Source organism: Vicia villosa, unplaced genomic scaffold, assembly GCF_029867415.1.
Source record: "Vicia villosa cultivar HV-30 ecotype Madison, WI unplaced genomic scaffold, Vvil1.0 ctg.000359F_1_1, whole genome shotgun sequence".
Lineage (NCBI taxonomy): Eukaryota > Viridiplantae > Streptophyta > Magnoliopsida > Fabales > Fabaceae > Vicia > Vicia villosa.
Genome location: NW_026705162.1, coordinates 792,145 through 808,784, shown reverse-complemented (window position 1 = coordinate 808,784; position 16,640 = coordinate 792,145). Strand labels below are relative to the sequence as shown.

The window sequence follows — 16,640 nt, the reverse complement described above, 5'->3', positions numbered from 1 at the left end:
AACATCTTGCCCTTTGAAATAAAACGTATCCAGCCACCTAATCCATAACCGGTCTGCTTTAGCATGAATATTCCATAACAGTTTCCCAAGAGCAGCCGTGTTCCACTGATGTAAATTCACAATATTCAGCCCCCCTGCATCTTTTGGTTGACAAATAGTCGCCCACGCAATCGGAGCTCTTCTACTACAATCGGTACCGCTCCACAAAAAACTACGGCAAATACTCTCAATACGATTCAGCACCTGTTTAGGAAGAGGTAGAACTTGCAGCCAATATGCAGTAATCGCGAAGAGGACACTTCTGATTAATTGGCATCTACCGGCATAACTAAGCAATCGGGCAGACCAATGTCTAATACGAGCAGTGATTTTTTCAATGAGAGGTTGGCACTGAGTAATAGTTAGCTTCCTACTTGCTAGCGGGACTCCGAGGTACTTAAAAGGAAGCTCTCCAATCTAAAATCCAATCCCGTCCTTAATCTCCTGTTGCACAGTATGATGCACTCCACCAAAGTAGAGTTTACATTTGGCAGGATGAGCTTTAAGTCCAGTGGCTAAGGAAAACTCTTTGAATGTTCTCATCATTGTACTAACCGATAATGAATCGCCTCTAGTAAATAGGATCAAATCATCTGCAAAACAAATATTGGTTAGACATAATTTCTTACACCGGGGGTGGAATTTGAAGTTCGGTTCATGTTGCAGAGTGGCAAAAATTCTGTGTAGATATTCCATCACCAACACAAACAGCAGTGGAGAGAGTGGATCTCCCTGCCTAAGCCCTCGCTTCGCTTTAAGTAACTCAGTGACATAACCATTGATCGAGTATCTATAGGAGACCGTACTAACACATTCCATTATCCAACAAATGAACTTGACCGGGAAATTCAACTCCTTCATTATAGTTTCCAATGCAGTCCACTCGACCGTATCATACGCCTTTTGGATATCCATTTGGATAGCACAACGAGGCGAGATATGCTTACGGTTGTATCCACGCAGGAGTTCATACGCCATCAGAATATTATCATGAATGTTTCTACCAGGGATAAAAGCTGACTGACTCGAATCAATAACCTCAGAGATTACTTTACTCAATCTACTTGTGAGGATCTTGGACAGGATTTTATATACCGTGGTGCAGCAGGTGATTGGTCGTAAGTCCTTCATACTATTAGCAGTAGGAGTTTTAGGAATTAATGTTACCAAAGCACAGTTGATAGCTGCATAAATCTTGATGTGGTCAAAAAAGTCATGGATTGCTAACATCAAGTCTTGTTTCACGATGCCCCAGGCACTCTTAAAAAATTTCGCAGTAAATCCATCAAGGCCTGGAGATTTGTTATCACCAATACTATTTAATGCATTCCACACTTCATTTTCTGTAAAAGGCTGCTGTAGAGACTTTTTACTATCATCCTTCAGCTGTGGCCCATTCCTTAAGATCTCTATGTTCACATGAAGTAATTCGGTAGATGGGGTACCAATCAACTCCGCATAAAACCGTAGGATCTCCTGCTCCATGCCGTGTTGGTCAGTAAGAATATTGCCCCCCTGGTCCACTAATTGCATAATGTTGTTCTGTTTTTGTCTTCCCTTAACAATAGCATGGAAATAGCTATTGTTAGTGTCCCCTAGTTTGATCCACGTAGCCTTAGCTTTCTGCATCAAGAGTTTCTCTTCCACATCAGTGGCATTAATAATTTTATCAGTCCACATTTTTGCTTCCTGAATCAAATTACCATTAAACGGATCGTCTATAAGTTTCTGCTGAGCCTGCGCTAAATTTGTTCTATAGTCTTGTAGCATTTTCACCTCTGTCGTGACTCGTCTATTAAGACCCCTCACGATAGGTTGCAGCCGCTTCAATTTACTCCAAAGAACATACATAGGCCTCCCGTGTATCCGTTTATTCCAGCTAGTCTGAGTCACCTCCAAGAAATCTGAGTGTTCAACCACACTGTTTATAAAGCGAAACCTGGGCTGAATGTGATCCCTCCTCCCTTGATGGCCGTGAAAATTAACCCTCAAGGGACTATGATCAGAAATATGAGCATATAAAATGTCTACCTCGCAGTCAGGGAATTTTGCAAACCAAGCAGCATTACAGATAACTCGATCTATCCGAGAATAAATGAGCCCAGTAATGTGTTTGTTTGACCATGTAAAATGATTACCTCGAGTATCATGTTCATAGAGTTGGGCCTCCAGCATCATAGCTTCAAGATCTTTAAACTCAGCACAATGGACAGGATTACCACCAATGCGATCTGTACTATTTAGGACATTATTGAAATCCCCTAAAACAATCCATTGATCATGTACATTGTTAGCCAAGTCTTTGATTTCTTTCCACAATTTCCTCCTTTCCATGAGTTGATTGTGAGCATAAACAAAGGTGATGAAACAAAGTTTGTGACCATAATTATCACTCAATTCACAGTGGATGAACTGCTCTCCTTTTGTTTGTATTGTCACTTTAAGCTCCTTATGCTTCCACATCACCCAAATCCTCCCATTTGGATGATGGTCATAATTGTCAATCCATTCCCACTCATTGCCAAAAGTCTGTCTTATTCTAGCAGCATTATTCTCCTTGACTTTAGTTTCTAATAATGCCATACAAGGCACTTGTAACCTCTTGAGATGGGCTTTAATCTCAAGATGCCTTGCCTTTTTATTAAGCCCTCCTACATTCCATGTAAGGATCATGTAGCATCCACCATTTTGCCATCCTCCATCCCAAGGATGTCAAAACCGTTGCTGCATCCAATTATCTCTTCATTATGCCCAACTGTATCAATTCTGATAGCTTTACCTTTAACTGTAGCAATCCTACTGTTAGAAGTAACTATTTTCCAATCGTCCTCAGTCCCTCCATTTGTTGGCTTAGGCTTGCTATTGGCAATTTCTCCACCTGCTGGCTTAGGCTTGCTATTGGCAATTTCCCCATCTGCAGGGTGTTTCTGAACCCACTTTTGGGTCATCTGGGCCTTCTTAATATTCAGTTTCTCACAATCATGACCACCCTTGTTGCATTTCCTACAAAAAGCCGGCTTCCACTCATATTCAACTTGTTGTTGCATTCTATTTCCTTGAGGATCCCGAATATAAATGGCTTCTTTAAGTTCTGCAGTAATGTCAACTTCAATGAGTACACGAGCATATGTGATGCGTAATTTCTTCGCAGTGCATTCGTCAGTCATAATTGGTTTACCTATGGCGCTTGCCACTTTGCCAATACTACTCTCACCCCAAAATGCAAGTGGTAATTGGGGAAAGGTGACCCATAATGGCATAACTCGAATAGCATCTTTATCCAATGAAAAGTACGGTCTCCATTCCTGTAAGAACATTGGCTGCCTAAAGATGGTATACGGTCCTTTCCTTAGCACCACATCCTTATCTTCTTTCGACCTCATCTTGATGATAAAGTATCCTTCTTCATTGTAGTAGAGTTCTGGTAATGCAGCAAAATCCCAGGTCTTCATCATGAACTTCCTCACTGCAGTCATTGTCAGATTGCCACCAACGACATACATAATCAGGGCATTTTCCCAAAACTTTAGCTCTGAAACCACATCCTGATCCTCGAGTACAACTTCAATTTCACCATTGACAATAGAGGGAGGTGTATATTCAATGTTCAGCCCACTCGATGAAGTTCTATTGCCTTTGATGACATCCACCCATGGTTGAGGTGGTTCCTCTGAATGTTCTTTCTCCTCTTCTGGTATCGTGTGCAAAATTGGTTCAGACCCTATCAAAGTGTTTACCTCAGTTGAAATTGTAGTACCCCCAGATGTGTTACCATTCCCATGAGAAGATGAAGTCGGCGAGAAGACCCTCACACTCGCCGGTGGCGTTTGGACCACCTGTCTCCGCGGCGGCCGTCCACGTTTCCCCATTCGTCTCCAGTCGCAGCTCTGCTAGGGTTAAAAATGGAGTTTTTAAGTGGAATATTAAACATAAAATAATAGCATAAAACAATATAAAAATTATTATAATGAAACAAAAAAATAGAAGAGACGAAAGATTAGTGAAGGTGAAAAAGAAAAAGAAAAAGTGTTGAGAGATTAGAGAAGAAGATGTGCGATAAAAATGAAACTGAAATACAAAACATTTACATAAAAATGAGAAGGTGAAAAAGAAAAAAAATATAGGAGAGTAAAGATTATAGAAGAAGAGGGAAGATGTATGTGGCAAAGAAGGTGAAATAAAGTTATTAGAGATTTGAGAAGATCGGGACTGAAATTATATGTGTAAGGATGAGAAAATTGTTCGTAATCATAAGGCTAATGTATAATAGGTTTAATTTTGGGTTGGATGTGAGTTAAGTAAAATTTAGGTTGTAACATAATGCGGTTTGATTCGGTTTGGTTTGGTTTACAAAATACAAACCGCAAACCGAACCAAACCATGCGGTTTTGTTAAAAAATGACCCAAACTAATCCGAACCAAATGCGGTTTTTTGCGGTTTCGGTTTGGTTTGGTTTGGTTTGCGGTTTTCTATTGGGTTGGTTTGGTTTTGAGCACCCCTAACTTTGGTAATAAAACTTCAATTTTTTTTTAAATCTAAATATATTTGTAATTTTTTTAAATATTTAACTTTTATTTTTTATTTTAGTAATTGTTATTTTTGAATATTTGTTTTTCTAAATTTTCACTCGATTAATTAAATATATTAGAGTCCATATTTCCTATTTTGTCCTTCAAAAAATTTGTTCGAGTAATGGTCTGCTTAATATTTTTCATTTATATTTTGGTCTCTTTCATTAACTTCCATGAATGAAAGCCGACAAAAATATGCTCATATATCATGTCACATGACAAATTTATATTTTTAAATATTAATTAAGTATATAGTAATAATAAATTTGCCGCTAAATCCTTTACTAAGATGAACATCAAACTTAAATTATAAATAGTAGCTAATTAATAGCAAAATCAGTCTCTTAAATATTTAATTTTTTCATCTTAAAAAAATGCTTGTAATGACCCAAATTTACTATATTCTTAAATTAATATTTAAAATGAAAAATGGACCAAATTTCTATGTGGCGTGTCATGTCAGCATATTTTCCACACTAGCATTATCACGTGTATGGCCAATCACCTAAAACTACCCATGTGGCATGCCACACCGGTTTCTGTTAACGAAAGTTAACTGCAGGGGCCAAAAGTGTGGACGAAAAATATTAGGAGGATATTTAAAGGAATCTTTTAAAGAGACTAAAATTGAATTATGATATATTTATAAGGACTAAAAATATATTTAATCCTAACTTTTTTAATGAAACTTTGCTAGACTAAATAATGATTAAGACTTGTCCGCATGCAATCTCTAAAAAATATAAGAAGCTTTTATAAGAAAAAAAATCCCAAATTTCATAACACAATTGTCTTCTTCTTTCTTAAAATTGTTCATCTCCATTGTTTTTCTACACCTTAGGTGTTATGCGACCTCCAATGGTTCCCTAACCTTCAAGTTGTTTTTCGACCTTCCACACATGCAACATTATTTCATTCACTCTGACTTGAACTGACAATACAATTTTTGACCACTATCATCTCGTCTTCTTCATCCAAAATGAGACGAGCTCATTCTCTAATCAAGTCTAAGATGAAATCAGATACGTCCTAAACTTCTTATGTTAAAATGTGTACCAATAAACTGTATTGTTACCGTGTTCATATGTTGTCATATCACTTTAAGATTGGTCCTAACAAGAGAAATATTTTCTGGAGATGTTCCGTGAAATTGCTAACTATTGATTTTTATCAGATTTTTGTATGTTGATAATTGGTTTTAGTTATTGAAGTTAAAGAAGTTGATACATGTGACCTGTTTATATGGGATGAAAACATGAACCATAGCGTGAATGGCGAAAAAAAAGTTAATAAAAAAGATAATAACAATGAAAAGATAAAATTAAAAAGAATGAAGTGGATGTCATTGTCCTTGCAGGAGAATTATTAGAATATTCAAACAAGAACAATAACAAATTGCAAAACAAATTGAATATTGAGAGATTTGGAGCAAAACTGAAGTTGTTTCATATCAATTTGTCTTTTATGTTAAACGTACATATTTGATCATCAAATGTAATAGTTGATATTGTACTTGATTAATATAATCGATTTATCTTTGATGTAACTATATTTGTATTTGAACAAGTTGTTGATTAAAGTATTATTTTGTTTTTGTCTTTGATATTGAAGAATGCGTGTGTTGGTTGACATTGTGTTAAACAATATTACAATTTTAGGGTATTTTGTTAATGTATTGTTGGTTGATATTTTGTTAGGAAATATTAAAGTTTAATTAACATTTAAATGAAATTGGAAAATATTTGACCTAAAATTGGCATAGTTTCAACTTAAAATTAGTCATAGTTTTGCTTAAAATTGATCATAGTTTTTTCATATTGTTACCTAATTTTGATCATAGATTTTCCTAAACTTCGTCATAATATTGCCTAAAATTTGGGCATAACTTTGATGCTAAACCTATCAGTTCATCTCAAAATTATTGACATAAACTTATAATTAGATTGTACAAAATACATATAATCATAATTCAAACTTGTCTATACACACAAGTTACTGAAACAAGTTAATAAACTAATGCACATATAAAAGATCTAGCCCCAAAACAGGTTCAAGACTAATACCAAAACACATGGCAAACGATATGTCAAAGATCTAAAGATTCGCACAATCTCTAAAATTACATATTATAATTAGGTCAAAGTTCAACATCTTCATAAATCTTCCATGTGCGTGACCTTTACTAATTTCATATCATGTCTTCAATTTCCTAATGGAACCCACACAACTCTAAAGCTTTTGGTCAATTTCATCAAATTCATGTTCAGGTGGATCATTGTCTTCATCATATTTTGCAATAAATACAAGATTAAATGCATCTTTTTTGGGAACACTAATAACTATTTTCTTGAATGTACATAGTCTGCCACTCTACATCAGTTTAATTGGATTCTCCACCTTTTATTTTATTTCTTTTGCCTTACAATCAAGCAAGATTCATACATTAATCAAATCAAATCCACACATAAGCAAATAAACATTCATACACAAAATTATACAATCACAAGATCACTATCAAATGGTTTTATTATAGTAGGTTTAACACCAATTGGTGCTTTGGATGCAACAAGCTCTGTAAGAATAGGTCTACCACCAATAAAAATTTTAAAACCGGTAGGCTTATTGAAACGTCTACTTTTTTATTGACTATATCAGTCGTGTCTCTATAAGGTATTCCCAATAATTACCAAAATTTGCAACAACGAGTATGTTTTTCCACATTAACAACAAAGTTATTGGTCATAAGAATATGAGTTACTTGAAAAGACAATCTACCAGCATATGTTGAAATCTAATTTCCACTCTTTTCAAGTTCATTGCTAAGTCACCTTTAGGGTTTTGAGATAATCTATTCTCTACAGTCCTTTACTTTTTCCATAAGTGTTGCAAACCTACCCATAAGATATGCTATAATTCATTCAAATATGGTTATTAGGAGTTTAGCTCTTTGAAGTTGAATAATGGCAATTAAAGACTTGCTGAAATTCTTCATGATAAAATCTTTTTCAAACCTACCCATTACTTGATGCACTAGCAAACTCATTACCAAATAATCATCTTTTACCGCATGTTCCTTTTCCATGTCTAGTATAGTCCTTCAAATAAATTTCGTGATGACTTTTTAACGCCGCTAGGCGTGTCACCATCAGCAATAGGCGAGTTCTTAATATGAGCGTCATCTGCAAAAATATTAAAACCATCATCAATCCTAATCGTCCTCATCAAAACCAATACCATTCCTCTTTTATTCTCTTTGATCTGCTCAATACATCTAAAAATTCCTACACTACCTTTGTTCCATGAATAATTTAACATGACACTTGTTGTCATAAACATATTTAGACATATGAGTAATATCTATCTCATTCATTAATGGCTCGAGATATTCATCCAATTATCTATTATTATGTTTCCACCATAGTTTTACTATACCTTCTTCAAAATTGGAGTTCATTCCCTTCATGATCTCACGAGTCAAAATAGAATAAAAAATGTGAATTTGACCATTACCCAAAGAGTATCTCTTGCTTGAGTTACTCCACTTAATAACTCATATCTTACTGAGCCAGTCGTTGAATATTTTTGTATCTCTTACAAATTGGATGTGTGTAACAATAAGATCTTATTAAACGAGTAAATGTTGGGAAGAACTCTAAGTCGTACATTGGTTAGAGATAGATTTTGAAAAGAATTTATATAGAGTGACACCCTTCACCTTACACACGCCAATTTTATATGGATGAGTTAGATCAAACTATAATTTTGATATGGTATCAGATCCTATCAATCGGATCATGGGCCAATCACCACTTATATCTGCGCATCCAGCCCAATAATATTTGGTGTAAAAGAGTGTATTGAAAAAATCTCAAACTTCACATTGATTAGAGAGAGAGAGAGAGAGAGAGAGAGAGAGAGAGAGAGATAAGACTTTATATAAAGTGACACTCCTCACCTTACAAGTCAGTTTTGAAAAAACGATTTATGTCAAATTCTAATATATTATCAAATCATATCAATCAGGCCATGGACCTCCTATCATTTATATTCATGCATCTACTCCAATAGAGTGTTGGACATGAGGGGATGTATTGAGAAGATCCTCGAGTTTCACATTGGTCAGAGAGTTTGAAAAAGTTTTATATAAAGTAACATCTCTTATCTTAGAAGCTGGTTTTGTAGGATGAGTTATATCAAGGACATTCGTTAGCATTTTCCATATATATATATATATATATATATATATATATATATATATATATATATATAATTTTATGAGTTTCAAATAAAAAATTATAAATTTATTTATACTTTTCCTTAGTTGTGGCAGATACTATTATAAAATAATATAAAATGATCATTATATAGTAGAGAATTTCCATTAACAAGATGAGATTTTCATTGATCTAAGAGCTATTAGATATAGGTTCTCTTATTGATGTTCACGGTTCTATTTATTTAATAAAGGTGTATCAATTAGAACGACCCTTCACTAATCAAGGTATCTGTTTAAGATTCAATACTCGTCACAAGACTAATAATCTAAGGTTTATTTATTATCGGGAAACATAGTTAATGTTGTCTACCTCTAAGGGCACAATAATGTTGATAACGTATTCATTGACATCAATCACTATTTAGGGTTTTTAAATGATCACCCACCCACGCCTAAAGCTGTTTCATTGCATATTTGAGACAAATAATTGCCACGAATATACGTGACAAATCAACTTGTCATAACTAGATGTTGAAGTTTTCATTAAACTAAGTACTTGATTTATGTCAAATATACAACTAGCACCTTGAAATATTTATCAAGGGACGAAAATAGATCTATTAGCAGGCCCCGCAAATCACGCTATTTAACACGTTGAAGAGGTTTTGTATGATATATACATTGCCTTTCTTGTATACCTAAAAGTTACTATATAAAGTATGAATATGTATATACTTCTTATATTGCCAATGATAATGAAGAGATGGTCTATACTATTGGTGTTTGTTAGGTACATATACTTGTACCTATGGCGTTGAAAAAGACTTATTTTGATTTGCCACACATGTCGATATGCTACAAAATTCATTTCATAAATAGTTTTTAATAATTAAAACTCGATTGATATATTGCATTTGGTAACCCTCTTACTAATATATTTGGAAGTGTCAATTAAAGTAAAATACATATAAATAAAAGAGTTGAAGTTGAGTTTCTCTTCTTGTTTTTGTGTGGGGTGAATTTGAGGTTGAATATCATTTTTTTTTCAAGATAGTTGATTAGTAGTGAAAGTTTGTGATTCAGGTTGAGAAAAATTGTTACTAATTTAATTATTTTATTATTTATCAAATATTATTTTAAAAATATATGATAAAAAATTAGGTTTTTTCTTCACCCACCTCCTAACCTTCTTGCCGACCCCTGGTGAATTTACCACAATACCCCTTGTTTCGGAAGTTCATTTCCGAAACGGTACTTTTTTTTGGAAAAAATGTGTTTTCGGAAATGAACTTCCGAAAACGTGTTTTTTTTAATATAAAATATTGATTTCGGAGATGCATCTCCGAAATAAAGTCACTTTTCAGAAAATGTGGTGTTTCGGAAGTTCATCTCCGAGCGCACCCCCCTTGGAGGAATTCGGAAATGCACTTCCGAAAATAGGTCTGGACAGAAGAAAATGAACAATTCGCTTTATTTAATCGGGTGAAAATTACAACATTAATATTACATAAAATTAAAGTTACATATTGTTAAACACGGGTAGGTGGGGATGAGAGAGTGGTGGGGAGAAAAAAAGGCTTCCAAATTTCAAAAGGTTTATTTATTATTTTAATAAAAATACGTACAACTGAAAGTAACAAATGACGGAGGAGGTGTAACCGGAGCCGAAACATATGACGGAGGAGGTGGATGTCCGGAGGAAGAAGACCCGGAGGTACGTCCACTGCGAGACAAAGGAGCCAATCAATGTAAGCTATAATTTATCATTATCATCAGGGGACGTCATTACAAAAAATAGGAAAAAAAATCTTATTATTTTTAATCTTGATTTTTTAGAAATGACGTCCCCAGATGATAATCATAAACTATAGCTTACATTGATTGGCTACTTTGTCTCGTGGTGGACGTATCTCCAGTTCTACTTCCTCCAGACATCCACCTCATCCGTCATATGTTCCGACCCCGGTTACCACTTCCAAAAACTAACATGATAAATCCAATACAAATACACTGTGCGATACAATCCGAAATAAGAACAAAACAAAACAAAAACATGTTATTCTGCCCGACGAGCGTTACAAAATACACATCAAACAAAAAAAAACACGTTATTCTTCCCGACGAGCGAACTCCTCCGAATGAAGATAATTATACCAATCCTCATCCCACTCAGTCTCAAAACCATCAGCGTTGATCACGACTCTCACGCCTGAAGACTGAGCTTGAGCATCCGGGCCCCGGGCCCCCTGGGAACGAGAAGTAGAGCCGGTCGAAACCTCCTTCTTCTCCTTCACCTCCTTCACCTCCTTCACCTCTTTCACCTCTTTCATTGAAGAATCCTTTCTTCCCTTAGCGCCCTCTCTAGAAGACATGTTCCTGTAAACAATTGAAATCGATTAATATGCGAGACAAAATAAAAAATAAAAAAATTTGAACTTCTGATATATTTCGGAAGTTCATTTCCGAAAACTGGGATGGAGGTGTTTTCGGAAATGAACTTCCGAAACACCCCTGCGATGCAATTTCCTGCAACTTCCATGGCAGACCCCTAAATCAACCTTCAAACCAAATCAAAATGCTTCTAAACAACCTAAATACTACTAACAACCTAGCCATATATCATTTATGCAATTAAAACCCTAAATAACATGCATTTGAATAATAGATCTAAAAATTTCAAAACTTACAAAGTGTTAGGATTGAGGGCTTTTGAATGTTGTTTAGCAGTGTGATTGGAGCCTTGATGCAGCTTTGGAATTCTGTTTGCACAAATTTTCGCCTCTGCCACTTTTTGTTTTGATTTAGGGTAAATGATTGGGGGAGGGGGAGTGTTTTGATAAATCTGCAGAAATCGCAGTATTTCGGAAGTGAACTTCCGAAATAATTGTTTCGGAAATGAACTTCCGAAGTAAGTCAATTTTTTTAAAAAAACACGCTTTCGGAAATGAACTTCCGAAGCAGGGGTAGTTTTGGTTTTTCGCAGGAGGTGACCACCCATAGGGAGGTGGGTAAAGAAATTTTCAAAAATTATTATTAGTAAAAGTGATATTAATAGTTATTTTACGACTGTAATAAAATTTGAATTATATCTATTGAAATTAGAAAGTTGAATAGTCGTATAAAATTGTGAGTCAATAATAAAATAATTAATTAAATTTATGTTATATATTTGTATATAACATAGCCTTGAGCTTTATTTAGCTAAAAGATGCATTCTAATTAAAATAAACAAAACAACAATGCTAAAATAAAATATACCAATTTGAATAGGGTTTTCAAGATAGATATCAAACCAACTTGTTCATGAGGATTAAACGAATTGAACGCCTAATCAATTTTTTATTCAACCTCAACTAGTTGAATTAGGCGATCAAATCTAATTTCTAAAAGATACCTGCAAAAAGGATAATTAACTTATGCTAATAGTTATTTTTGTTAATTAAGAGCTCGTTTGGCCCAATTTTTTTGAGTCTTAAAAGTTACTTTAAAGTTAAAATTAAAAATAAGAGCTTTTAAAATAAAGTTAAAGTTGTTTGGTTATGATTATTTTTTAAAAGTTATTTTTAATTTAAAAGTTGTTTCGCGTATATATATATATATATATATATATATATATATATATATATATATATATATATATATATATATATATATATATATATATATATATATATATATATATATATATATATACACACGAAACAACTTTTAAATATATATACACACTCACATACTCAATTAAAATACTACTTTCGACCCTATTTATAAAAACAAAAACAACAATATTTTTCGTATCTCAATTAAAGAGGGATAAGTGGTTTTGGCTTCATGCTAAAGACGAGGTTTTCACTGTTGCCTTTTAAGCTTTAGTCGTTTTGAATAATCTCCTTGATCTTTATTTTTTGAGTTTAAATTTGAACATTCCGTTTATTTGGATTAGTTGAATTTTCATTAAGGTAATTATCTTCTCAACTTCTATAAGATAGACTTTCTCCACACACAAAAATGCTTAAGAGAAGTATTATTTTTTACCTAATTGAAATCTCTTGTCCTTTGAGTAGGGATAAAGTATAGTCAATTTTCCGTTTATTTGTCACTTGTGATATCAGTGGCGGTTCTATAGCCCAGTCAGCCCGGGCATGCGCCCGGGCTCAACCCCTATGTTCTTTGTACTCTTCTCAATTCAATGACCAATTTTTAGATAAAATCAGGGGCAAAATTAATAAAAATAGAGTGTGAAAATTAAAATAGATGAATAACCAATGGTCCAGACCCAACCCAATTAATTATTTATGAATCACATATATATAACTATATGACAGTGATATAGTTATGTATCTGTGATATAAGATTTTTAGTTTATTCTTCCTTTAGATGGTATGACTAACATTAGAAGTTGATTTGCTATGATTTGAGATTAAGTGGTTTGAACTATTTATAAACCTCAAAATAATATTATTTTCTCTAATTTATCAACAAATACAAAATATGTGAAAGAAAAAAAATATATTTTTCTAACTTAAAAATGAAACTCATGTTTCTTTTTGTGATTGATTTCAGAAATTTATTCTTTAGTTAAATGAATAGTTGTTCAAATTTCTATCACCTAGTTTTGGAGTCGGAGTTGGTTATTGGCCTATTTTCTTTACCTAAAAGTATTTGTCTCTATTGATGGTGTGGTTTTAGTTCTTAATTTTTTCTCTATGGAGTTGTTTGTGGCTTCTTTCTTTCTATTTTATTAACTTTTTTTAGTTTTTTATTTTTTGTTTATTTTCAATAGACTTTTTAACTAGGTACACATTGTACTTACTAAAACCTCTTTTGTTGTATTTTGTGGATGAAACTTTTTACCTTCTATTTATATATAATATTTTTCTACTAAAAAATATCATAAAAGTCCTAAAGATTAAGATGCATTAATTGCTAATATTTCTTTTATACCTTTATTAATTGATTTTTTTATTATTAATATTAGTGATAAAATGTCTTCAAATGTATTATGAGTTAATATATTGAGAGCATTTAAAAAGAAAAAGAAATATTAATGAATTTCTCTTAGATTGACATTGGCTATAACTTGCCTTATATACAATAGAAGTAAAAGTACATCGAGCTAGTACATTACACTAATTACACTACTAAGAGAGATTACTTCAAGTGCAAATAATTGTATAGAAACTAACTATCTTATTCTCTTAATTGCTTATCTAACAACTATAACTTCGTAAATAACTTTCATATTTGTCAATAGCCTCCTACAATTTAAAATTTCATAGATGTTGACGAATTCAACCTAGATAGAATAAATGAAAAAGGCTTTTCTAGTAAGGATTTGGTGAAAAAAATCCGCAATCTGATTGTGAGATGAAACAAGTAATAACTTCATCACACTAGCTTGAAATTTCTCTTGAACTAGATGACAATTTTTTTTTCTAGATGACAATTGATCTCAAGGTGCTTGGTTCTTTCACAGAAAATGAGTTTAGCAGCTATGTGTAGAGCACTTTGATTATCAGAATATATACAATAATGGGAGTTTGGCATAAGTAACTTCTAGATAATATAACATATAAAGTATTTATTGCATAAGCTAATGCTCGATACTCTACCTTAGAAGATGAACTTGAAAATTTATTTCCTAGTTATCCATGAAATGAGTGATGATTTAATGAAAAAGCATGACCCTGATACAGATTTTCTAGTATTAACACAACCATCCCAATCAGCATCTAAAAGCCAAACAAATGGATGTCTGAGTTTCTGAGGGAGAACAATTGTCAACTATGACAATGTTTCAGGTATCATAGAACTCTACATGTAGCATTGTAATGGAAAATTGATGGCTTGTGTAAAAATTGACTCAATTGTTGACTAATAAAAGTAATATCGGGCTTGGTGGTATTAAGGAAGATGAGTCTACCAATTAATTTTCTATAAGCTAGTATATCTTCAAAAGGATCATTGTTATCGTGACACATTTTTATGGAAGGATCAAGAAGATCTACATCATTTAAAAGATCGAGACAATATTTTATTTGGTAGAAAAAGATACCTTGTTTAGAATGTGTAACTTCTAAACCTAAAAAGTATTTGAGCAATCATAGGTCTTTTATCTTGAAAGCTTTATGTAGGACATCTTTTATGAGTTGAAATTCACTCAAAGAGTTTCTAGCTAAAATCACATCATCAACATAAAATAGCATAATAATGATTGATGCTTCTTTGCTCTTGACAAATAAAGAATGATTTGAAGCACCTTGTGTATAACCATGTCGAATAAGTAGAGAAGCCAATTTTTCATACCATTGTCTACTAGCCTGTTTTAGTCCATAGAGAGATTTAATCAATTTTCAGACTTGATTTGGTTTAGAAGGCTTAACATCAGGTGGAATGATCATGTGGACATCTTAATGCAACTCACCGGCCATGTAGAAAATCATTGTTTACATCAAGTTGATGTAGGTGCCATCTATGAATGTAAGTAAGTGTTATGATAAGTTTAACTATATTTAGTTTAGCAACTGTATAATATGTGTTAGAATAATTTAGGCATTTTATTTGGTTATAGTTTTTGGAAACTAACCTTGCCTCAAACCTCTCTATTGTTCCATGTACTCTGTGTTTGATTTTGTTAACCTATATGCATCCTATTTCTTTGACAATGGGTGGAAGACAAAAACAAACTCCAAATTCTAGTTTTAAAAACGGGATCAAGCTCGAATTTTATGGCTTGTTTCCAACAGTCAAATGTGTTGGCCTCACTATATGTTTTTAGTTCAATTTTTATGGTAGGAGAAAGGCTAAATCTATATTGAGAAGGAGATAAATTGGAATAATAAATGAAATTAACTTTAGAATAAGAAGTAATTGAGGAAGACTGATTTGTTATGTCATTGAAGGAAGCACATACATATTCTCTGAGATTTGATGGTTGATGCTTTATTCTTGATGAAACACGTTGGATGGGTCGAGGTTCAGGTAAAAGAAGATTATCTGTTATTTGAGAAGTAAGATAAACAAGTGGTTGATCATCATTATGTGTTAGAGTAATGATGTCTAAGGTAGCAGGTGGAATGTTGGAACTTGAGATTGGTGATTCATTTATGTTATTGGTAGAATTAGGTTTCGACCTATGATGCAAGTCACTGAAATATTGCCAATCACGTGTGACATGGGAATTTTGAGTTATGTAGGATAGTATATATTCATGGAAAGTAATATTTTTTGGATATGAATACCTCTTGAGAATTAAGGTCTAGAAGAAACATCCTTTAAAAGAACTACATATTCTAAAAAATATAGACTTTCTTGCTCAGCAAGAAAAATTAATTCTATGACTTTGAAGGGTGGAAGCATAACAAGGGGATCCAAAAAAGTTTATTTGGTTCATATCAAGTAATATGTCATGAAACATTTTGATAAAGTGGTATTTTTTTGTTACAAAGAGGGCCAGAGGCCCAGAAATGAACTAAACAAACACAAACCTGAAGAAGGAATCACCACGAGAATCATCGTCTAACAAACAAATAAGACAATATGAAGTTGACCTATAGAACACAATATCAGGGCCATTAACACAACCAATACTCACAACGGCATCATCACACTTGTTTGTTTCTTTGTAAGCGTGTAACAACCGAACATCTTCCAGCTTCGCCATGAGCTTCTTAATTTGGGAAACAATTGGAAAATTACCTCTCTTATTAGAACACCCGTTATTTATAGCCTGAACAACCATTAAAGAGTCTACGTTCACTTCAACCCTTCGACAGCCAAGGGAAATGGTGAGCTTAAGACCCTCAAACAAACCCCA

The 16,640-nt window shown here is 33.3% G+C and overlaps 1 protein-coding gene across 1 annotated transcript; it reads right to left on the bottom strand.

Moving 5' to 3' along the window:
• Positions 1–2,708: 2,708 nt before the first annotated feature.
• LOC131627366 (uncharacterized) lies at positions 2,709–3,908 on the bottom strand. The gene has a single exon (XM_058898212.1). It carries the CDS (start codon positions 3,906–3,908, stop codon positions 2,709–2,711), a length of 1,200 nt encoding a protein of 399 aa, XP_058754195.1.
• Positions 3,909–16,640: the final 12,732 nt, after the last annotated feature.